The sequence below is a fragment of the Marmota marmota genome, unplaced genomic scaffold (assembly GCF_001458135.2).
Source record: "Marmota marmota marmota unplaced genomic scaffold, marMar, whole genome shotgun sequence".
Taxonomy (NCBI): domain Eukaryota; kingdom Metazoa; phylum Chordata; class Mammalia; order Rodentia; family Sciuridae; genus Marmota; species Marmota marmota.
Window position 1 is genome coordinate 14787696 of NW_025999999.1, and position 25991 is coordinate 14813686.

Below are 25991 nucleotides of genomic sequence, written 5' to 3' on the forward strand. Positions count from 1 at the left end.
CCCCAAGCCCCCTCCTCACCTAGTGGGGCGCTCGCGGGCGGGCCGCCTCGTCAGGGAGGCCCCTCAGAGTTTTAATATTGGAGAAGAGATTGGAAGTGTTTCCCGCGAGACCGAAATCCTGTGAGGAAGGTCTTCGCCCTCCCCGCCCTCTGTCTTCCCTCAGAGAAGCCCATAGTGCGGCGTTCCCAGCCCAGGCCCGGCACCTACGGGGACCGGCGGGGCTGGGGGCCTTGGGGGTCCCGGCGCGCCAGCGGTGGGCCAAGAGGTGGGCCGCTGGGGTGTGGGGAGGCGAACACGTGCCCGCCACCCAGCCCTGCTCCGACTGCGCTGTCCCCTCCTCCGGCAAAGGGTCTCCTTAAGTTAAATATAGTCTCCCAGAAAAAACCAGACGGCAGGGGAGGCCCCTTTTGTCTGCTGCTGAGTGTGTGGATGTGGTGCCTGAACGTACACGGAGTTTTTTGAGAGCTTAGAACTGTCTGCGGACGTCAGTGTCGCCCATCTCCCCCTAGCCCTGGTGCGAACTGGCTACGTAGCCAGCAACCGTAGGCTCTACGGATGATTAAAAATGCAGCTAGGTGTGCGGCGGGCAGAGAGCTTGCCACCTGTTTTTAACGTGAAATTTTTACTGGTGATTTTTAGTTTTGCTGTTTTTTGTTAATGGGATACTATTTGAGAAGCCACCATACACGTTTTAAAAAGGAGGCCCACAGCAGATATGTTCGAAATTTAATTATTGTTATATATGCCCTTAATGTTCCTTCTTTATAGGTTAATTTAATTCCTTAGTATCCCAATAGGCGTCTTTTAATATAATTTGATTGGTTTGTCTCTAATAGTAAATGTGAAGGGGAAAATAGGAATGCAAAAATAAGTGCTAGTTGGTTAATTTCTATAATGCTGTCTTTTGCATTATAGTGGTAGAATCCAGACCTTATAAATCCTTCTATCTGATTTTAAGTTGCTGAGAAGTATGACTGGAGCCTGGGAATGAAAACATAATTTTCTAGTTGACATGTGCTCTAAACTTGACTTCCAAAAATGGCAGAGTAATTTATCAGATAAATTTCAGGAATTACATTGGAGAAAAAACTATTCAATTTCAGCCTTAATTTTTTTTCCAACTTGTAAGTTTAGTCTTATTTTCTCATTGAAAATTAATTTTTATACATTAGTATGAATAAACTAGGGTTTAATTTTTTTTTTTTTTTACACATTCTCAAGTTGTGGGTAAGAATCTTTTAAGAATGTTAAATAGAAAAAAATCTACTTTGAAGAGTAAAAACGTGGAACATTTTTATCCTTTATTTTTTATTTTAAAGTGTTTTAATCTTTATTATTTAAACCACTTTCCTGCAACCAAATATGTGACTGAATTCTTGATTTCTTGATAAGATTATCATTGTTTAGAGAGGACTTTTTTGTGATTACTTAAATAAAACAAATTTAGTTATAGATGATAGTCCTTACCTGATAATTTTCTTTGCCCAACTCAATACCTTCTGTATAATAGTTTAAAATAATTTTTTATTATTCAGAAAGCAGTATTTAAAATTTTGATTTAACAATAGAAGTCTATGCTTTTAATAAGCTTCTCTTTGTTAACCTTCAAAAAGAATCTTCCTGTAGAATATTATAAAATCTTTAACTGGATTTATAAGGTCTGGATTCTAGTCTTGGTTATTCCACTGAGCAGCTGTCTCTCCTTGGCCAATCACCTACCTTCTCTGAATCTGTTTAATAGTGTGCAGAGTGGAATACCTACCTTAAGGTTGTCCTGTGAGGTGCATGAAATCGTACATGGAAAATCATTTTGAACTATAAAGGCTTTATAAGCTTTGGTATAATCACTTTCTTTCTAAGGTTCTGTAGGAAAAACTCTCAAAGATTTTATTTACATCAAGAATGAAAAAGACCTTTAAGTGTTACTTTAGTTTAAAAAAAAAACAGGTCATATGACGAATGTGACACATTATCCCTTTCCTATAACATACTGAAATTAAACAGTGTGTGGCATTTTCAGCCATGGAAGGTACTAAATGTTTTTGGTTTGCAAATTATTTTTGTTCATATATCTGTATGAATCTCTATACATATTCATATTTTAAGATTCATTTCTTCCTAAATCCAGAGTTGGTTGGAATTATAATGAAAAGTGATTATGTAGAATCATGTCAGTTTATTCTGAGCAGACTTAAAGAATGATCTTGCCAGTTTCTTAATTTCTGAAGCAATATGATAGCATCTTAGTTTAAGGATTACCATAATAAGAAGTTTATAACTTTAGCATACTCTGTATTTGTATTGGTTTAACAAGTTAATACCCACTCCCCATTTTTGTTTTTTTTTCTTTTTTTTTGAGAAAAGAGCTATGAACTTAACAAAGTCCTAGTTTATATTGAGGAATTTAAAAGTCAGTTTCATCCCTGGAGGCATCATCTATCATTTTATCCTAAAGTGATGTCTAATAGCAACTCATATTATATGAAAATTTTTTTCCATAATTAGTCATTTTCAGCAATTTTTGCATTTTATATCAAAAGATGAGCATACTGCTAGTGAAATTACTGTAAATCACTGGAAGAACTTATATCCAGCATCTATGACTTACACAGATATAACACTTGTGTACTTTAAACCACTTTATAAAAAAATATTTCCAGAGAGATTCTGAAATCTTAATTCAGTTATGACTTCTGGCAATATATTTTAAAATATATTTCCAAGAAATGAATTTTTATAGTCTTTCTTTCTAATAGCGAGAATTATAAATAATACTTATAAGAAATTGGTAGAGAAATTGGCTTGAGTGTGTGTGTGTGTGTGTGTGTGTGTGTGTGTGTGTGTGTGTGACACACATCAGATTTTTGGGCTTGGTATTAAAAGATTTGGGGTGTGTGTATGTCTTTAACTTGAAAAATACACATACGGAAAATAAATCTTTAATTCCAAGTTTAAAGGGTGTATTGGCATATGCTGAAATCTGGTGGTATTTTTATTAAATTTGTCAAGAAAACTGGAACTAGATGTTAATTAAGTTATGCTTGCTCTCTTTGAAAGTGAACTCTTAAAAATAGAATTATTTTTTTTTTACTATGTGCTTAAATAGATTGAATTTGCCTAATTATATTAGTTTATAAAATGTTGATTTTTTTAAAAATAGATTCTAAAGGAAGACTTCCATTTGGTAATTTGTTTAATCAGTGCAAGTGAAATTAAGGAACAATGGATGTAGAAAATGAGCAGATACTGAATGTAAATCCCACAGGTGAGTAGTGTTTTGTGACAAGCATCAGACCATTCGATAGTAAAACTGTCTTTAAACACCAACTTTTTCATGCTGTAAGAAAACAGGTTATATTATTTTTAAAATCAAGTTTTTGTTTATTAACATTTTCACATGGGGTTGCTAGTGATTTCTTCAACATAGACTTAGTTGGAATCTTTGATATCTTTCCTAACTATTTGTTTGAAATTGAAATTACTTGTGGTATTTTCCCATGGTACTTCAATAGCACATTAATACCATAAAAATAAACATGGTTTTGTGGACTAGATGACCAAATGCTGAATAAAATGTGTTTATTGTGTAGCTTTCAGAATTTTCTTCCCAAAGAGTTAATTCAGGATTGTGCAATGTTAATAGTCATATTAGTATATTTTAGATAATTATTTACTTAATAGTTTTATTAACATTGAAAGCTTTGTATTTTTCTGTACTCTAAAATATATTTCATGTTTAAATACTACAGCTTCATTTCTCCAATGACTTTTATTCACTATTGTATACAACTTTAGTTTTCTTTAATTTTGATTTAAAGTAGGCTAGAAAATTATAGTTGAAAATTCGCTCCAATAATTAGTGATTATTTCTGTGCTGCTAGATATAATAGGTAAGTGAATACTGGGCATGGTGGTGCATACCTGTATACCAGCAGCTCCGAAGGCTGAGGCAGGAAGATCACAAATTCAAGACCAGCCTCAGCAACTTAATGAGACCTTGTCTCAAAATTAAAAATAAAAATGGCTGGGGTTGTGGCTTAGTGGTTAAGCACTCCTGGGTTTAATCCTCAGTACCAGAAAAAAAAAGTGTTTCATACCTAGGTTATTGCTTCTTTTCTGCACTGTCCAGTACAATAACCACTAGCCATTTGTAGCTATTCTGAATTGAGATGAAGGAAAATCTAAATTTTTATATTGATTACATGTTCAAATTATATTATGGTTATATTAGATTGAATAAAACATAGTAAAATTAATTTTACCCATTTCACTTCCTTTAAAAAAATTTTTTTTAGTTGTTGATGGACCTTTATTTATTTATTTATATGTGGTGCTGAGAATTGAACTCAATGCTTTACACATGCTAGGCAAGCGCTCTACCACTGAGCCACAGCCCCAGCCACATCTCATTTACTTTTTAATGTGGCTACTAGAAAATTTAAAATGATGTGGCTTACATGCCATTTCTGTGAGAAAGCATATCTCTAAGATTTATAATTTTTGTTTTCTTACTACAATAAGATATCATTATAACTCCTCTCCCCAGTACTAAGGGATTTAGTCTTTAGTATTTGGATAGGCATGAGACAGACTTTGCAGTAAATTCTTGCTATAGCATATAGTCCAAGTCAGACTAGTGTATTAATTCCAACTTCTACATTTACCAGTTTTGTTACTTTGAGGAAGTAGGTTATTTACATGACCTTCAGTTTCCTTATATATATAATTGGGTTATATACTTCTATAGGTTTATTTTTAGGATTAGTGAGATATGTATGTCAAGCATACAACACTTATTAGATATGTAAAGTACTCCTAAATTTGTTATTTTAATTTTTCTACTCATTGTACACCAGAATTGGAAATGTGATATTCTGATACTTTGGACATATAAGTTGAAGTGGTTACTGCTGAAATGTCAGAGAATTCACAGAGAGGGAATTAGTACATGGTAGAAAACAATTTTGAAGTTATCACATTCTCTGTACTCAGTTTTTTTATCCTTTTAATTTTGATTTTCTTAAGTCAGATTAATAGTGATTTGATTTGCCCAAAATTTAGGTGAGTCTGAATAGCAAGATATTAAAAAAAGCAATCGATATAAACATGGGTTAAAAATAATAAGGTCAGGGGCTGGGGTTGTGGCCCAGTGGTAGAGTACTCGCTTAGCATATATGGGGCACTGGGTTTGATCCTCAGCACCACATAAAAATAAAATAAAGATATTGTGTCCACCTAAAACTAAAAAATAAATAAATTAAAAAAATAATAAGGTCAAATTAAACTATTCCTAGAGAAAATACTGCTGCAGACACACAAACGTATTTAAGAAGGTGCTAAAATAGTTGGAGAAAAGAAACTCATGGGAAATAGATATGTTTCAATTGAATATTTTAATATTTCAAGAGACAGTTTAACACCTTTTATTATACTTCTAAGTCCTTTATTGTCTGGACTGTTTATAGTTTAATGTTAGCATAATGAAAGCAATATATTTCAAGTGATACTGTTTTTCTTAACCACCCATTCTTACTTGAAAACTCCATGTAATTTGTCTATGTCTGGTCTTTCTCCTTTCCCTTAATCTTCTGTTTATCTTCTCTACATTCACTCCTTTGTTCATCCTGTCTTTTTAGCTATCAGCACTGCTGTATTCTTGTTTTATGTTTTCTGTAGTTATAATCTTATGAAATTAAAAATGTGAGTTTGATTCCTGGTCACAATCCTTTCCAGATAGGGTAACTTTTCAATAAAATATTACCTTCTGAAAAGCGAGGTTAAACTTCAATAACTTGTATATAGAGCTTTTTGAGGCTTTTAGACCATATATGTAAAATGACTGGCATAGAACCTGAAGTCTAGTGTGTACCAGGTAGAACCTGGTATCTCGTAGCTTAATGATAGTAACTGTAATGAAAAAAAAAAAAAGAAATGATAGTAGTGCTACTATTAAGATGATAAATTATTCTTGCTAGTTTAGTTATGATGATATCTCATTCATATCTTGTAACACCAGCTTCCCACGACAAAAACTTGTAAAGCATTATTTTACTCTTCCTAAATCTTGAATCTGTTCCACTTGAAAACTGTTTTTTTCAAAGTGTGACATTATTATTAACTCCAGTTACTACTATTAACCTTTTCCAATTAGCTTGTGACTGAATTACTGCAACATTTTCTTAGCTGGTCACCCCCTTTACATTTTATGTTTTTGTCTGCTATATTTTGATTTTTAAAAACTTTAAAAGAAATTTTTTTAGTTGTAGTTGGACACCGTACCTCTATTTTATTATTGATTGATTGATTGGTGCTGAGGATTGAACCCAGGGCCTCACATGTGCTAGGCGAGTGCTCTACTACTGAGCCACAACCCTAGCCCTATCTGATATATTTTGTATTCCTCCCTGAAATTGATAACCTGCATTCCTACCTATGATATCAAATCTAAGGTTTAATGATTTGAACGTGGGAGTAGTCAGCAGTGATAGCGTAAGGTAAGCAGGGGCAAGATCACAAATGACTTTAAATTACAATGTAAAGATTTTACGTTTTATTTTAAGATAATGGGAAAACCTTTCAAAGGGTTTTCAGTATGGGCATGTTTTGGACAATCAGTCTCTTCCATTTGGAGGCTCATTGGAAGATGGAAAGCAGGAAGATTACTTATGAGACTAATGGGATAAGTTGAGTCCACTTAATGTTTTGTTTTTGTTTTTGTGGGGCGGGGGGTGTAGGGGTACTGGGGATTGGACTCAGGGGCACTCAATCACTGAGCTACATGTCTATCCCTATTTTGTATTTTATCCAGAGAAAGGGTCTCACTGAATTGCTTAGTGCTTCGCCATTGCTGAGGCTGGCTTTGAACTTATGATCCTCCTGTCTCAGCCTCCTGAGCTGCAGGGATTATAGGCATGAGCCACCGTAACCTGCATGTTTTTGCTTCCTGATTACAACAATGTTTGTTATTAATTTTTAAACATTTTGTCAGGAGTTTTAAGTGTGAACCTTTTCAGAATTTGATTAGAATTTTTAGTTTTAACATATCTTAAAACATTAAATCCCATGCACATAGATGTGATGCACTGTAGTTATAAGTAGGCATATTTAAAAACATTTAAGAACTGGGCATGGTGATGCACACCTGTAATTCCAGCTACTATGGAAAGTCTGGGTAGGAGGATTGCAAGTTCAGGGCCAGCCTGGGCAACATAATGGGACTCTGTCTCAAAATAAAAAGGGCTGGGGATGTAGCTCAGTGGCAGAGTGTTTGCCTAGCATGCGTGTGGTTCTTGGTTCAGTCCCTAGTACTTCAATACAAAAACAAAACAAAACAAAATTTGAGTGATTCAGCTCTGACTTGAGTTAACCATTGATGAACAAAACCAGCCCAGTGATAACTAATTCAATAGCTTTTCTGATTTAAAAAGTTTTCAGAGCAAAGCCAAATGTCTCCACATGATTTCTATGGGCTTTTGAGGTACCAGAATGAAGGATGATTTGCAAAGTGTTGGTAATAAATAGAAGCACAGGTTAATCATGGTCATGACCTAGTTGGAAAAGCAAGACTGCTTCAAAAGAAATAACAAACTAATTTCCATGATGTGTTAAATGAACAGTGTATGACTGTTAGTGTAGCTGTGACTAGAATTGTTATATAGAAGGAGTCGGATTGAGGTATATCCTAAAGAATTTTGATAACTGAAAGAGCAAGGGTGAAATTAAAAAGGGGATCATATAGAATTCCTAAATCTGTTGCTCTCTTTTAGGGTATACTCTCCAAATTTGTTGCTCTCTTTTAGGGTATACTGTCCTTTTAAGCTGGAAGATTTCCAGAGTATGCAAAGTATAATAATATGAGTCAAATTTGGGGAGATAAATTAGACTTTGAGATGATGGATTTGAAAACAAACCTTATCTTGAAGGCAGTGGAACATCAACAGTTCAGCTCATAAATCACATATGATCACATATTGGCCAAATGTCTTTCATGCTCTTTTGACTTACTGATATTTCCAAACCCTAACAGGGTAACTGTACTTCATTATGGCATGTTTGGCAAGTCATTTAAACACTCTGAGCTTTAGTTTCCTCATTTGTATAAATGGTATAATAATTAACTGCCAAGTCTTGCGGGTAAACAACAAAGTATACAGTGAAATGCCTGACAAATAATAGACTTTCTGTAAATATTAATTTATCTCCTTTCTCTCAAGATTCTTCATCTTGCTATTTCAATTGCTTAACTCTCTTTGCTCACAAATGTCTGGTTTTATGGTATTGATATTGATATAGATTTTATGATTAAACCTATGAGATAACATTTTAAGGATACCTTGTTAAAATCAATGCCTTAGTTTACTTTCCTTGATAATGGGAAAAGTAATCTTATTTGGTTGTCATTTATTAGATTGAGTCATAGGAAATTGCCAATTTTTGACTATTAACATACAGAAATGGTAATTTCATGAGGTTCACCCTTATCAAACTCAGGACCATACATGGTAGAACAGTGGATATTTAAAACGATACTTAGTTTTCTTCATTTTTTTCCTTTAAAGATCCTGATAATTTAAGTGACTCACTCTTTTCTGGTGATGAAGAAAATGCTGGTACTGAGGAAATAAAGAATGAAATAAATGGAAATTGGATTTCAGCATCCTCCATTAATGAAGCTAGAATTAATGCCAAAGCAAAGAGAAGGCTACGTAAAAACTCATCCCGGGACTCTGGCAGAGGTGATTCAGTCAGTGATAACGGAAGTGAAGCCCTTAGGGGTGGAGTAACTGTGCCAACCAGTCCAAAGGGAAGGTTGCTGGATAGACGATCTAGATCTGGGAAAGGAAGAGGACTACCAAAGAAAGGTTGGTATATACCACGTGCAAAGAAACAAATGGGAAAAAATTGTGTGGTTCTTGTCCTATGATTTCCTTGTTCTAGGAATGAGAGAAATTTAAACAGTAAGTTTTATGGTTTGTATATATCTTTGCATAGAACAATTTGAGGACCATCTCATTTTTTCTTTTGTTGATTCTTTTTTTTCTTGTTTGAGTACATTTAGTTTTCTCAAGCTGAACTTAACTGTTACTTCAGCAAAATATGGTATATACTGATGTTTTTCAGTTATGAATTGTGCATTTACTGCTTTTGAAAGTAGTAGTCAGATTTACCATACCTCTTTTCTAAAGAATTTTTATGTCCATTATTAAGAATAATAAATAGAAATTTAGTAATAATTGTACAAAATTTTAATGTTTTCATAGATATGGTTCTGTGTGATAGTGTATCTCCAGTATCTGGAATAGTGACTAGCACTTAAAATGTGTTGAGTGAGGGGTCTTTTAGCTTCTGTCTTTAGTAAGATTTTGATACAATTTAGAGACTTGACTAACTTCTGAATGATTGCCACAGCTTTAATTTATAGCCTAATTATAATTTTGATTCTTTTCTGGTGATTAATAAAGTGCTTGGGCCAGGTGTGGTGGTTCATGCCTGTAATCCTGGGCAGGATGATCACCAGTTTGAGGCCCTAAGCAACTTGGTGAGACCCTGTCTCAAAAAAGGGCTGAGTATGTGGCTTAATGGTTAAGCGCCTCTGGGTTCAATCCCCAGTATCAAGAAAAATTAAAGTGCTTAGAATGAGAAAAAAAGAATGAAACATGGGGAAATTGTATTTCAGCATCTTCCATTAATGAAACTTAGAATTAATGCCAAGGCAAAAATATGACTATGGAAAAAAACAGTGTTCCTTGAGGGGAAAGAAGAAAAAAAGAGTTATAAAGGACAAAACATTCAGATAAACAGAAATTATAGTGTTTTGTTAGCAATTGCTATTGCTTTTGAATACTTCTCCAATTATTGTTTGGATCAAAATGAAACCCAGTTTATCAGATTCTGGTTTACTTTGATGGTAAGGCTTATACTCGAGGTACAAAATAAATTTCCAAAAAAGAAATATTGATGATGTTATAAGGGTTCTTAAATATATAGTATATTGGGCCTTATAAAAACATTCTAGTAAGTTAATGTGGAAAAAACATCTTAGAAAGGTGGAATTGTTAAATTCATACTGGTTGGTATATAGAAGAAAGAAATAGTTATTAGGCCTGTTTATGCCTAAATAGCAATTAATTATTTGTAACATTTTGCTAATTGCAAAGTATAATACATACTTTTATATCTGGAGTATTTGATTTTAAACATTAGTAAGTGGGCATTGGTATTTCTCTATTAAATAATTTTTCCCTTGTTGGGTTTTCTGAGCCATGTTCAATTGGTCCAACATATTGTTCTTTTTTGGACTTTAAGAAATGCCAAAATTTAGAGCTCAATTGCCCTAAATAGCTATATACAAAGGTCCTTGGTATGGCTATTTTTCAGATCATTTTTTTCAATTTTGCTTTTATTTTAAAACATCTGCTTTTTTAGTTTTTACCTATATAACGTATTCAATTTGCTGTTTTAAGAAATAGTTTATAAAATATACACAATCCAATATTATTGAAAAAAGTGATCTAAATAAAAACTTTCAAATATAATTTTCAACTTGAAAAATAAACTAGCATGAAATTAGAATAGTTTTTAAGCTATTACTTAACATTTGTACATTTAGAGTTTCTATTTCAGATTTCAGCTAAAATTTGTGAACTATTAACGTTTTCCTTTTTCAATTCTAAACTTTGTCAGGTGGTGCAGGAGGCAAAGGTGTCTGGGGTACACCTGGACAGGTATATGATGTGGAGGAGGTGGATGTGAAAGATCCTAACTATGATGATGACCAGGTATCAATGATTTACTTTTTAAAGATATTTAAAATTATTATAAATTTTTGACTTCTTGTTTGAAGTTTACTCAGATTTGTCAAATGATATTGTGTATATTTATATTTTATACTTGTATATACAGCATATGTATCTAAGTCATATATTTGGTACTTCTTAAATTGCTAGGTTAATTTTAGTTTAGGAAACCCAGTTATCTCATAGTAACATATAGATAATTCTTACTTGGTCTCGTTGACTCAAAAGAAGGTAGGGGCTGAGGCTGTAGCTCAGTGGTAAAGTGCTTGCCTCATGTGTGTGAGGCACTGGGTTCAATCCTCAGTACCACATAAAAATAAATAAAGATACTGTGCGTTCATCTACAACTAAATAAATATTTTTTAAAAAAGGTAAAGATTTTCAAATTTACTTAGGATTATTAAATTCTCCATTTTCAATAAATTCTGTTGAGTTACTATATTTTCTATAGGATGATAATTGAGAAAATTCTAACTTCTTTTGAATATAAAAATTATAATTAGGGCTGGGGATGTGGCTCAAGCGGTAGCGCGCTCGCCTGGCATGCGTGCGGCCCGGGTTCGATCCTCAGCACCACGTACAAAGATGTTGTGTCCGCCGAGAACTAAAATAAAAACATTAAAAAAAAATTCTCTCTCTCTCTCTCTCTCTTTAAAGAAATATATTTTAAAAAATTATAATTAGGCTTCTTTTTAATATTACTATTTAGGATGGTAATGATATGATAAATTTTGTTTTGGGGACATACGATTTTTTTCCCTAGGGGTAATGCTGAGAATACAAATTTTAAATGGTTCTATAGAAAAATTTTGATGTATTTATCTTTTTAATGGAAAAATTCTACAAGTAGAGCAAATAGTGTGATGAATCTACTTGTATTCATCTCAGTTTCACCAGCATCAATAATTAACTTGCAGGCAGTCTTGTTTCATTCTTTATTTTCATTTACTCTTCCCCATCTGTTGCCGTCTCCTTTTACCATGTTCTACAAAAGATTATTTTGAAGCAAATAAGATATTATGATACAATTTTTAAAAATACTGTCTTTGTATAAGATAGGAAATGATGGTGAGGATTTTAAACAGGAAAAATTACAATATATGTTAGATTGTTTTTATTGTGTATTTGTATATATATACTTAACTAATAGTTGAACATGAAAATATTTCTAAAAGAATATGAAATATATATTTAAAACCAGTGGGATTTACATACTGTAAAATCTACTATTAGTCTTTCAAGTGTATTTTGTTAGACTAAAGCCAGTCACAAATTGCAAATAAATATTTCAGAGATTTTTTTTTTAATAGGGGCAAGAAAAATGGTTTGGTAATGGGCATTAATCATAGCTCTTTTGAAATTTCAAATGAACAGTGCTTTTCCTTAGAGATTGTTCAGTCAGTACAATATTAATCTCTTTTAAACTTCTATACTTTAGACTTTTATAATATTAATCATGAAGGATTTGGTTCCTGATTTGTAAAAACTTGACAAATATTAGGACATATTTATGAGGTACTACTTTATCTTTAAAAGTAAATTTTTTAATGAAAATACAGTGAATGATAAGAAGCCATCTTTAAGAGTTTTGCTCATTGAAAAACTGGTTTTGAGAGTAATATAAAAAATTAATACAAGATATGGGGGTTGGGAGCAAATCATATATTTGCTATGGTGAGTGGTTCTAATCTGCATATTGGCTTATTGAATTCTGAGTGTATAAGAAAGGATGACGTGTGTATGCTATTTTTATGTAATACGATCAAAGCAGGTAGCATGTCTTTATCTTGCCCTAAATGGGGATTACTAACCAGTGAAAGCATAAAGTTAAAATTTCAGTTTATCTGAATATTTTGTTCTTTAATTTATAACTTTTTTTCTCTTTTTCGTTCATAGGAGAACTGTGTTTATGAAACTGTAGTTTTGCCTTTGGATGAAAGGGCATTTGAGAAGACATTAACACCAATTATACAGGAATACTTTGAGCATGGAGATACTAATGAAGTTGCGGTAGGTTTAAAGTTGCAAGTATAATTTATTCAGTATAGCAGAGAAGACACTTATTATAAGCAAAACTTAACTAGAGCAATCTTGGATCACTGAATGTGCTTAAGCATTTCCTTTTGCACAAATAAATTTGTAACTGAGAATGGAATAAAATCTTGTTACATTAATAAATCAGTTCTTGTTCTTGTATATTTGGGATTTGACAAGATTTATATGCCATTTCCCTCCCCCAAAATGGCACTACACACTATTTTTTAAGTATATGTACATTTATAACACCTATTTTTATAATTTACAAAATACACTTTATCAATTTCAGGGCATTTATGGATCCTTTGATCAGTTAAGAATGCCTGACTTAGTTTCATTGTTTTGGCATTTATTTCAGTGTTCTGGATTTGGTTAAAATTTATCTTTGTGCTCTGTCCCAAAAACAAAGAACCACTGATGTAAAGATTTGCAAAGGAATGTACACAGCAGAAACAAAGAGAATAAAGTTAAGTAATTTTGAGCAATCTAGAAGTTAAGTAAAATTGGTTTCATCAGGATTACTGGATTAAGATACAATTGCAATTCTTGAGAAGACTTTTTATAATTTAGATTTCTTAAAATTCAGACTGGACTTTCTTGATTTGTTACCATGAGGTTTGGATTCTTTGGATTTGTAGGATTTCAATATAAAAAAAATATTTTTTTTAGTGTATACCATGTGGAGGAATTTATGATAGGTTATTCCTATCCTTTTGAATCCCAGGAAGTGAAGGAAATGATATATACATACAGATTATTAAAATATAAAGTGAAACACTCTATTATAGAAGAAGAGTGTTAAGGTCCTGTGAAGGCAGGTACTTAAAAATCTGTGAATACTATGATTAACTGAGTAGTGCCCTGAACAGAGTGTTGTGGAAGCATAAAATGGAGAGCAATGGAAGAAGTGATTCTAAGCCATCTGAAGCATGATTAGGTGTTTGCTAGATAAGTGTTTGAAGAAAGTTTTTCAGTAAAGTGGACTATCATGTTCAAAAGCAATAAGTTGTTAAAGTACAGTTCTGGAATAAGATAGGATGTAGGAAGAGATTACTAACTAGGATACTAATTAGATGGTTGTGAATAATTCTGGCATTTTTCTGGTAGTAAACCATGATTTAACAATTCTAAGAAAACTCTGAGTAAAGAGGAAGGCATTCATAAGTAGTTGAGTTAGAATTTAACCTCTGGGGTCTTAGTACCTGTATTCCACTTCAAGTTTGACCACTCTTGGGCGCCCTCAGCCATTCCTTTTTCTGTGAAAAATTTAAAAATTTTAATTACTTTTTGGTATGCTGAGTAGGATAATTTAATACTTAAAGGCCTAATTTGAGTATTAAATGTGGTAATACAAAGTGGCTGTTATAATGCTATATTATAAGTGGTCATTAAGTATTAGTTGCTGTATTATATTTTTAATAGGAAAATTTCATTTTATCCTACTATTTAAAACATTAGTCCTATCTAACAATAATGGTTTAGGATCTCATTTGAAGCTTAACTTAAAAGTATAAATTTTTGCTTCTAGAGAAAGATTTGAAGTAAAGTAAACAGCTTATGATAATGTAAAATGCAGTTCTCCACAAATGCCCATCACATAGTATCCTAGAAATAATACTAATACATTGTAAAAGGAGAGGGTTAGTTACTAACATCACATTAGTAATATGTAGTTTAATGAACTATTTTCACTGTAGTTGATATTCTTTTTAAAAATTCTTTTGAATAGGAAATGCTAAAAGATTTAAATCTTGGTGAAATGAAAAGTGGAGTACCAGTGTTGGCAGTGTCCTTAGCATTGGAAGGGAAAGCTAGTCATAGAGAAATGACATCTAAGCTTCTTTCTGACCTTTGTGGGACAGTAATGAGCACAAATGATGTGGAAAAATCATTTGATAAATTATTGAAAGATCTACCTGAATTAGCATTGGATACTCCTAGAGCACCACAGGTTTGTATCATTCTTTTTATTCATTTCCTTTCCTCTCTATTCTTACAATTGTAGAAATAATATATGTTCCTAGTAAATTTTAGTAGGTGGAAGGTAAATAGGCCACATTGCCTCCCATACAAAAGTAGCCCTCTAACATTATGGTGTCCTGCCTTTTATTTTTTCTATATGAATGAAACTATGAATCCAACTTTATCTTTTCTCCTGTGCTTGTGTATGTTTTAGAATGTGTGTGTGTGTGTGTGTAGTATATATACGGGATACACACAAACGGGTGTGTGTGTATGTATTTTTGTCTATTTATATTATATGTAAGAAGTAGCTAGGATTTTTAAAAAGTATGTTATAATTGAATTTGCTTATGTATTATAAAAAGTTATTTGTAACTTTAAAAATGTGAAATTGCTGCTATTGTTAAAGTTTTTAATCAAAGTTTTAAATATTAATTTAGAAATAGGGTATAGAAAGGTCAGTTTCTAAATGTTGTAGTGCTTCCTATGACAGAAGTCTGTGGAAGGTATTGAGCTGTGATTCAAAAGTGGATCTCTTTTTCTCTCCACGCCAGTACATACTTTAAGAAAATAATTACATGAGTTTGTATTAATTATACAATTTTTGAAAAATAAGATCCAAAATGAGTAAAGTCCACAAAAATAACTACTGTGAAATTTTGATGATGTTTTCCTTGTATTTTATTTGTTTTATATCAGTATATAGCTTCTATTTATCTTTGTATTTTTGTTTAATTAGAAAATGGAATTGTACCATGTATGCTATTTTGTAAACTGGATTTTTCTCAGACTGTAAAATATGGTTAATATTTTCTCCTATGGCCACATAGTGTCCCATTTTATGTCTGTATTATTTAGTTACACCTTCATTATTAGACACTGAAATTGTATACAAATTTAATAATAAATACTCTGAACAAATTTCAAATAGTTTTATACAACTTTTCTCCCTAAATTTCTTTAATCAGCTTTTTAAAGAAAACTTGACTTATTTTTTAGGAAAGGTTTCTCTTGACTTTTAAGTCATTCATTTAACATTTAATAAAGTATCAGGCAGTGTGCAAAGTACTGGAATTCAGTAGTGGGCAAAGCAGATGCGGTCCCTACTCTGATAATATTGAACTTGAAGATCAAGATATGGGAGCATATGCCAAGCATGACTAATGGGTGCCAAATAGCTGTTTTTGAATAGTCCAGCATGTCTTTTAGGCATTGACTGTGTAGTTAAACCAGTCTTAAACCAGTCTTCATCATTTACGTATTTAGAAATTGTGTCCTTTATAGAGCTTTTTTTTTTTTTAAATATAGATCTCTTTCTTCTTATAGTTGGTGGGCCAGTTTATTGCTAGAGCTGTTGGAGATGGAATTTTATGTAATACCTATATTGATAGTTACAAAGGAACTGTAGATTGTGTACAGGCTAGGTAAGTAAATTAATTTTCCTACTTGCATTTATCAGCCATTATGGACATCTGTTTGTCACTTGTCTACATTCTCTACTTTTAAAACAATGAAAAGATTTTTGTCATGATACAACAGGAAGAGGGTGGTAACAAAATGTGGAAATTCTGGGTTTTAACTGATATATTAGCTACCTTCATGTCATGTCACTCTTCTCTGTGTGTCTGTGTCCTGTTTGTAAAATGAAAGTATTGGATGTGGAATGTTCTTTAAGGTTCTAACATTCTGCAGTTATTTCATATTCTAATAAGATGGACAACATTAACAGAGGGGCCTATTAGAATTTTGTTTTTGTATTTATTTACTGTAGAAATATAATGTAGAAATATTAGTCAGAAATTTATCTTTTTCACTCTTGTTCTTTTTTTTTTTTAATATTTATTTTTTTATCTTTTAATTTTCGGCGGACACAACATCTTTGTTTGTATGTGGTGCTGAGGATCTAACCCTGGCCCCAGGCATGCCAGGCGACGCACTACCGCTTGAGCCACATCCCCAGTCCCTTGTTCTTTTTCAATCATAAGCTAAACGTGATATTTGGGAGTTTTGCTATATGATTTTTCTTAACTTCTTAGAAATTTAGAAATAGAGAAATGGACTTAGCTACCCATCTTGGTTTTTCCCAGTTCTAGATATTAACTTAATTTTCTAGGGCTACTTTGGGTCACAGTGGAATGGTACTTCTGGATAGAAAGGCCTGGATCTAAGTAAAAGATATATATAAATCTTCCTTTTCTCTGTAGATCAACTATTGGGTAATATCTTTTGATTTTTCTTGAGAAATGGAAGTAATAGAACAGGAAAATCAAATTTTTACTCCCATTTCTATTTTGAAAATAATTTTAAAAACAAATTTTGAGATTTTTATTGCTTGTATTTATATCAGAGTTTTTAGTGCAATAGTATTTTGTGATCTTTATCTATAATTTGTAAACCTCATGCATGTCCAACTGTCAAAATTAAATATTTTGTTTTTATAGAGCTGCTCTGGATAAGGCTACTGTCCTCCTGAGTATGTCTAAAGGTGGAAAACGTAAAGACAGTGTGTGGGGCTCTGGAGGCGGGCAGCAATCTGTCAATCACCTTGTTAAAGAGGTACCTATTGGGTTTTATTTTTAACTTAATTTATATGTGTTTCTGTGAAAGGAAAAAACTGCCTGCTAATGGGTATTTTTGTGGGCAGAAATTCAACTTAGTCTTAGTTGCAAATGGAAAATTGATCCTCTTAAATTAACCTTATACCCTCTTACTGTAAGTAATGTGCTAAATTATAATTATATAGTTATTAATTTTTTTCATTTCTGTGACTTAAAAATAATACTGTTAAAACTTTTCATGAATAATTACAAGAAGGCTGTCTGAACTTTTAAGGAATGCCTGAAATCTTTTTTTAACATATTTTAAATTTTTAAAAATACTGTTGGAATGAGATTATTTTGTAGTTATTCAGTAAGTATGTTTTTACATGGTTAATTTGAAACTGAATAGTGTCTGATCATAAGTGTGAATTATGAGCACTAGAGCAAATCAGTGTTATATTTTTGTGAGGAAGTTCACTACCTTATATTCGTTCCTTAAAAGAAAAAGTAATTGAATTATTACATTGAAATGCCAGATTTATTCCCTATGAAATTATTTCTGGTGTTCTATAACATCAAAAAAAGTAATTTTCTTACCTAAGTCATATAATTAATGACTTAAAGTTTATGTGCTTGTGATTTTTAACAATCTTTTCATGTGGGAATAATTTTTATTTTTAATCTTTTTTATATACAATTGATTTAATATTATATTTCTAGTTTAAGTGTTAAGGAGCACAAATGGAAGGTAGAGCTTTGACTATTTTTGCTTTTATATATGTTAAAATAATAGTTGAGTGAAAGTTTCTAATGTCACAGTGTTTCAAAAAAATTAATTATTAGACTAATTTGGGGTATAAAAATGGCCAAGATGCCAGGGCAATTAGGAAAGAAAAAGAAATAAAAGGACATTCTGATTGGAAAGGAAGTAATTCTAGCTCTAATTTGTAGTTAGGAAATCTAAATAAATCCACAAAATAAGTTCCCCAAACAAAAACCGTCAGCAATTCAGCAAGGTTGCAGGATATAACATCAATATAAACAATTCAATTCTAGGGCTGGGGTTGTGACTCAGTGATGGAGTGTTCACCTAGCCTGAGGTACTGGGTTTGAGCATCAGCACCACATAAAAATAAAGTAAAGATGTTTGTCCACCTACAACTAAAAAAATAAAGTGAGGGCTGGGGAAGTGGCTCAAGCGGTAAAGCGCTTGCCTGGCATGTGCCGGGCGCTGGGTTCCATCCTCAGCACCACATAAAATAAAATAAAGATGTTGTGTCCACCGAAAAAAACAAAACTGAAAAATAAATATTAAAAAATTCTCTCTCTCTCTCTCTCTCTCCCTCTTTAAGAAAAAAAGTGAAAAAAAGTTCAATTCTATGTTAATATAGTAGTAATGATGATCTAAAATAAAACAGTTACATTTACAGTAGCATAAAAAATAAAATACTAAGAAGTTTAACAGAATAAATACAAGTCTTGTACACTGGAAACTGCCAAACACAGCTTGAAAGAAACTTAAAGACCTAAATGGAAAGATATCCCATGTTTATGGATTAGAAGACTTAATATCATTAAGATGGTGGTATTTCTCAAAGTATTTTGAGAAACTGACAAACTTAGGTGTTATATGAATTATTTCTCAATAAGCATGAGATAAAGGTTGAAATAAAACTCTCAATAGTGAATTTCAGTTTGACATTATTTAGATATTTATTTACATGAAAGGAAGGTTTGGATAAAGACTTTTTTGTCATTTATCATTCTTAAAAATGTGTGGAATCTGAGGGGGAACATTTTACCTTTTATGTTGCAAAAAATATTAAAAACTAATGAGTGCAGTGGCACATGCACATCCCAGCAACTTGGGAGGCTAAAGCTGGAGGATTGAAAGCTCAAGGCCAGCCTTAGCAATTTAGCAAGGCTCTAAATAACTTAGCAAGATCCTGTCTCAAACTGAAAAATAAAAAGCATTGGGGATGTGGCTCAGTGGTATCCTTGGGTTCAATCCATAGTACCGCAGGTGGGGGGAAGTCAAAACTAAGTAATATAAGTTAAATAACAAATGTTAATAGGTAATTATAAAGCAAAAGTGCTTTATTCAAGTGCTCTGCTTTAAATATTTACTTTCTTAAAGCATGATAGTAGGAATTATTTATCAGGATGTATTCTATTTAATTTTTTGGTATTGGTATTGAACCCAGGGATGCTTTACTGTTAAGCTACATCTCCAGTGTTTTATTTTTAATTTTGAGACAGGGTTTCACTGAGTTGCTGAGGGTTTCACTAAATTGCTGAGGCTGGCCTCCAACTTCCGATCTTTCTGTCTCAGCCACTCATTGCTGGGATTAGGCATGTAGTCCTTACTCCCAGTCAGTATGTATTCTAACGATAAAATTTTAATTTACTTTTTATGAAAATACATTGTAAAAGTTGAAAGTAGAGGATACTTTAAATTATTTTATTCAATCAGCCAACATTCATTGTGTTGTTCACTAGATGCAGGTGATTTTTATAGGGAATTTATGAGGAAGAGAACATTTCTAGTTGAAGCCCTTGTGAAGAATAACTTTTCCCACCGTTTTCTAGAGCCATAGATTTTATTGAACAAGCTTAAGTGGAACAGCCCAGAGTTTCTTAGCCAGGCATGTTCTGGTACACCTGTAATCCCAGCTACTTTGGAGACTGAAGCAAGTTCGAGACCAACCTAGGCACTTTCATAAGACCCTGTGTCAAAATAAGAGAGATGGGGATGTAGCTTAGTGGTAGAATGTTGCCTACCACATGCTAGGCCCTAAGTTCAATTACTAGTATTGGGGGTGGAGGGGGACTTAAGCTACAACTGGAACCTGAACTATTGATGAATATTTTTAGATAATGGGTTTCAAATCCTCACTTGTAGAGAAGAGGAACTACATGGAGATCTTTGCTCTATTGAATAATGCCTCATTATTATCTTATTTTTGGCTCCCATTGCATTATTAAGATCATCCTGATAGAAATGAATTATTTTGTCAGTTTAAAAATTCAGAGAGACTTTCAGTTAGTGCCCTCTAGTGGTATTTAAAAATCCTTTATTTTTAACCCTGAGGCATTGTGGTCACAATCTACTTGTAGATTTCAGTGACCTACTTGTAGATTTCAGTGATTGACACACTGAAACACTGTATTTGCTTCATATTTATTAATCATTTAAAAGTTGGAAATCTTTTAATTATGAAAAAAATTCCTTTATGAGAGTACCATGTACACAAGTCTGTATGTTTTTAGAGAGCTGTTTGTGACTTGCTCTTTTGTCTCATAACATTGGGATAAGGTTTAAATAAATTTAGGTAACACAACTTTTTAAAAGCCAGAAATTCTAACACATTCAACTTTTAAATCCAATAGATTGATATGCTGCTGAAAGAGTATTTACTCTCTGGAGACATATCTGAAGCTGAACATTGCCTTAAGGAACTGGAAGTACCTCATTTTCACCATGAGCTTGTATATGAAGTAAGATTACTTTGCTGTGTTAAAGAGAATTTTTAAACATTTATTTTTGCACTGTAGTGACTAAACACTTTTTTAATAACATATCTTATAAAAATATTAAAGTGGTTCTTAAATTTTTAAGATTATTATAAAATCAGGATCATATATTAAAGGGAGCTCTCATATATGAATTAATGAATAAAAAGTTATTCATTCCATTTTTAGGCTATTGTTATGGTTTTAGAGTCAACCGGAGAAAGTGCATTCAAGATGATTTTGGATTTATTAAAATCTCTTTGGAAGTCTTCTACCATCACTGTAGACCAAATGAAAAGAGTAAGTATAATATTTTGAAAAATTTTTAGGCATATACCTTACATATACTGAATAAAGACTATGAATCATCAATGAAAGTTTCTTTTAGGCACATTTAGTGTTGTTATGCCTATAAAATTTTTTTAAATGGTAGTGTTTGAGGTCTGAAACACTTGGAACATTATTTTGAAAGAAACATTTCAGTGTTTTTTTGCCCGTTTTGAAAAAATGTGACTGTTTTCTCCCCCATGGGTTCAGTTTCTAAAATATGACAATTTCTATTTCATATCTAGAGAAAAACATGAACATTTTTTTTTAAAAGAGAAAGAGAATTTTAATATTTATTTTTTAGTTTTCGGCAGACACAACATCTTTGTTTGTATGTGGTGCTGAGGATCGAACTCGGGCTGCACACATGTCAGGCTTGAGCCACATCCCCAGCCCAAAAAATCATGAACTTTTAACAAATTATACTTTTTTCCTATTTAAAATTGTGTTATTGAAATTTGGTTGATGTTTTCTTATCTGCCTTGAGTTTTTGAAAAGGTAGTAAATATAGATAAATAGACAAGGATTTTATCTGTTTATTTGCAGCTCTTTTGAGAAAAGTTTTAAAGAAAATATTCTGTAAGAAATGTACTTTACTTTTCAAAATTCAAATCTGACTTGTTTTACAGCATAAACATTTGGCCTTAAATATAGATTGATGACATAGTGATGGATTGTTTCATGACATGTATTTTTTATTTGTTCTTAAAAATTACTTACACATGACAGTAGACTGTATTTTGATATATGATACACATGGAATATAACTTTCCATTCTTCTGATTGAACATAATGCAGAATTACATTGGTTGTGTAATCATATATGTATATAGGAAAGTAATGTCCTATTCATTCTACTGTCTTATGACATGTATTTTATATGGACTAACAATTCTGTACATAATTTCATTGTTTCAGGGTTATGAAAGAATTTATAATGAAATTCCGGACATTAACCTGGATGTCCCACATTCATACTCTGTGCTTGAGAGATTTGTAGAAGAATGTTTTCAGGCAGGAATTATTTCCAAACAACTAAGAGATCTTTGTCCTTCAAGGTACTTTTATTTAAATACTACTATCTCAATATAAAATCCTGTATGAGGTGCTTGGGAAGGTTAAGCTAAGAGTTTTCTGTCATTACAGCTTTTTCAGAAAAATAATAGTATCTTCCCTGAAGTGATTGAAGAGCAAGAACCATGTTTTGAGTTTTTAGAGAAACAAGGGTAAAGCTTGTTTTGTCCCCCTGTATGTGTGTATAGGACTACTTCATGAAGCACCAGTGTTTGAAGCAGAATAATTTTGTGGAGCACTTCTGTGTTGTACCAGACTCTTAAGTAGTTAAATGTTATTTCAGAGTAGGTATCATCACCTACAAGAGAGAAAATTGAGGCTTATGGAAGTATACTGTACCTTTTCTAAGGTCACATGACTAGTATATGGTAGAGGACAAATATGATTTCAGATATTTTCAGGCTCCAAAGATTTAGGCTCTTTTCCATACTGTGTGGCTTCCTTTGCTTTATTATAGGATGAAGAACTGAGGCTAATTGTTAGAAAGTATGTTCGTGGGTATTCATGCATGTGTGCGCGCGCGCGCACGCACCTGTGCGTGTGTGTATGTAGGGGTATTTTTCTTTGGAGGTAATTCTAATAAGATGTAACTTGAATTAGGGATTTTTGTTAATGACACTTATGATATAATAGGTACATTTAGTAATAGACTAATTTGCTTGCATTTTACATAATATTTTGTAATTGTTTAATCTGAAAAAATTTCTGAACTTTGAAGTGCATTGTGAAAACTGAATTTCAAAAAGTATTTCCTTTTATGGTCGTTTGCTTTAGAAAATTTAGAAGCCATTACGAGAGAAGGAAAAAAAATGGTGAAAGATTCAGTTCATTTATTTATCCATCTATTTATTTATTTCTTTTGGGGGCACTAGGAATTGAACTCTGGGGCACTAGACCACTGAGCCACATCCCCAGTCCTATTTTGTGTTTTATTCAGAGATGGGGTCTGTGTGGCTTAGTGTCTCGCCTTTACTGAGGCTGGCTTTGAACTCAAGATCCTCTTGCCTCAGCCTCCTAAGCCAGTGGAATTATAGGTGTGCACCACTGTGCCCAGCAAAAGATTGAGTTTAATGGCTTTGACAGAAATGTTTAGAAATGTCGACCTTCATTTATGATGGCACCATTCATAAATGTACTGGCATGCCAAATGGCATCAGTAAAATCACTCAACTTTGGCAAGATTTCTTGGTGTTTACTTCTTTATTTCCCTACCTAAATCTCATAGTATATAGTGTAAAGCCTTTATATTCAATAAAATGTGGCTGGTTTCCACTTAGCCACAATTAAGTGTGAAAAGGGGTCAATACCACTATTTTTTAAGTTTTTCAGCTTCTTTGAAAATGTTGATTTCTATTATGGCTTTACTCTTGAGGGTCATTTTAGGAGATACCTAAATTTTCAGGGTATTCCCAACAACTTTGACTTTTATCCTCTATCCTTTTGCTTATTTGGGCTAAGTGCACATTTGTAATGGTTTTGCATGTTTGTGTGTGTTAGTTGGGATCCGAGAGTAAAGGCTAATTTTTCATGGGATCTCTTTTCCCTTTACTGCTTGAGGTTGCTGGCTAGTTGTTCCTCTTGGACTGTTGCTACTACCTATAGCTGGAGTGTGGTCACATTATAGGGAAGGGCTTCTTGAGTTTGAAATGCCAAGAATCCCAAAACGGGGCATAACCTAGAGTTAACTGGATTGATTGGTTTTTCCACATTCAGGTTATGGGTTTTCTATAGCTGAGAAAAAGTTTTTTAAAAAATTTAAGTTACAATGGATAGTGTGTAAGTTCCATATTTCTAGTATGTGTAATTCTCAGTTACATTATTAGTGTTTCGTATTTGGCTTAGTTTAGCTTTTATAATGTAACAGAAATAAATATTCTAAATAAAATATTTGTCTTATTTTTCTATTTTAACTTTAAAAATATAACTCCAGTTAGATAATAAAACTTATTTCAATAAATAAGCTTTTAAGGGCTGGGGCTGTAGCTCAGTGGGTAGAGCCATTGCCTCACATGTGTGAGGTACTAGGTTTGATCCTCAGCACCACATAAAAATAAATGAATAAATATATTAAAAAATTATAAATAAGCTTTTAAACAAAACTACTCAGGTTTTGCTGTCATTTGCTATTTTATGATAAGATGTGTAGCAGGGAAAAAAAAGTCTTTCAAAACAAGACATGTTGACCTTTTCATTAACAATAAAACCCTTCAAAGTTTCCATTTTTTTCATTAAATATAGTCAGTTTGTCTCTTTCATATTTTTATTTTTCATTACAGGGGCAGAAAGCGTTTTGTAAGCGAAGGAGATGGAGGTCGCCTTAAACCAGAGAGCTACTGAATATAAGAACATATAAGAACTCTTGCAGTCTTAGATGTTATAAAAAAATATGTATCTGAATTGTAAGAGTTATTAGTTTTTTTTTTAAGCACTTGTTTTGGGTACAAGGCATTTCTTTACTGAAATTTTATAAACTTACATTTAAGGGGAATTTTTAAAGGAAGTGTTTTCTTTTTCTTTTTTTTTTTTTTTTAATTTTTGAGGTGATAAAGGAGGGACAGAAAAATGTCCGCTTACGTGGAATATTCTAATAAGCTACTTTTTGTAAGTGCCATGTTTATGACCTAATCATTCCAAGTTTTGCATTGATGTCTGACTGCCACTCACTCCTTTCTTTCAAAGACAGTGTTTTTTGTAGTAAAATCACTGGTTTATACAAAGCTTTATTTAGGGGGCAAAGTTAAGCTGCTAAAACCCCATGTTGGCTGCTGCTGTTGAAATACTGTGCTTTGGGAGTTAAAAAAAAAAAAAAGTTATTTGTTTTAAAGAATTTTTTAAAAAATGAGTTAGTCATGAGACTTATTCATCTTTCCAGGGAACATACTGATTGGTCTTAAAGACTAGACAGTTAAGTAAATGGTGGCTGGAACATCTATTTTTCTACAAAACTGGAAAAAACGATCCCGGTTCTACAAGAATGTACAACAAAATAAAACATGTGAAGCAGTGTTGATTCTTTATTGGGAGTAGATTTATTTTTGGTCTTTAAAAAAATTTTTTAATTTCTTATCCCTGAGTTTGATCCTCAGCACAGCAAAACAAAAACATAAAACCCTTTCTAATTTCATGCAGCAAATATCAAACCATACAAGGATGTACATTTGGGCTATGGAATTTAAGCTATATTCTTCACAAACTTTTTAACTTGCAAATATTTAAGTCAAAAGTACAATACTTTTAAGATTATAATGGGGAAAAATGCATGCATAATTTATTGATCTTATCTACAGCTTATTGAAATTTAATGTGTGTATATATGTGTGTATATATATACATACATACGTGTATATATGTATATATATGTGTGTGTATATATATACACACATACATATATATATATATATATATATATATATAATAAATGGTATGCTTATACAAAATTATTCTCCAATGACTGAAAGCTTTACATTTACCGATGGTTTGGGGGAAAAAAAAAACCTAGCTGCCGATAAATAATTATCTAAAGAATGATCATGTTTCTGTTTCACAGAGCGTAATTGCTCAACAAGGCCTCAATGTCTACAATAATTTAAACTGCCTATTGACTGCAGCAAACCAAGGATTTTTTTTAGTAATAATTTACAAAGACTATTCTTAGCAACATATTAACAGTTTTAGGTACAGCTTTTTACCTCATGTCTTTCAAGCCTGTATTACTCAGACTTATATAATCATAAGCAATTTC

The 25991-nt window shown here is 32.4% G+C and overlaps 1 protein-coding gene across 1 annotated transcript; it reads left to right on the forward strand.

The window, feature by feature from the left end:
• Positions 1-182: 182 nt before the first annotated feature.
• Pdcd4 (programmed cell death 4) lies at positions 183-25266 on the forward strand. Its single transcript, XM_015494785.2, has 12 exons — positions 183-265; positions 3161-3265; positions 8559-8861; positions 10684-10778; positions 12693-12806; positions 14563-14784; positions 16122-16219; positions 17237-17351; positions 20726-20833; positions 21038-21148; positions 22094-22233; positions 24526-25266. The coding sequence occupies exons 2-12, from the start codon at positions 3223-3225 to the stop codon at positions 24584-24586; spliced, it is 1410 nt and encodes a 469-aa protein (XP_015350271.1). The 5' UTR covers positions 183-265; positions 3161-3222; the 3' UTR covers positions 24587-25266.
• The last annotated feature ends 725 nt before the right edge of the window (positions 25267-25991 follow it).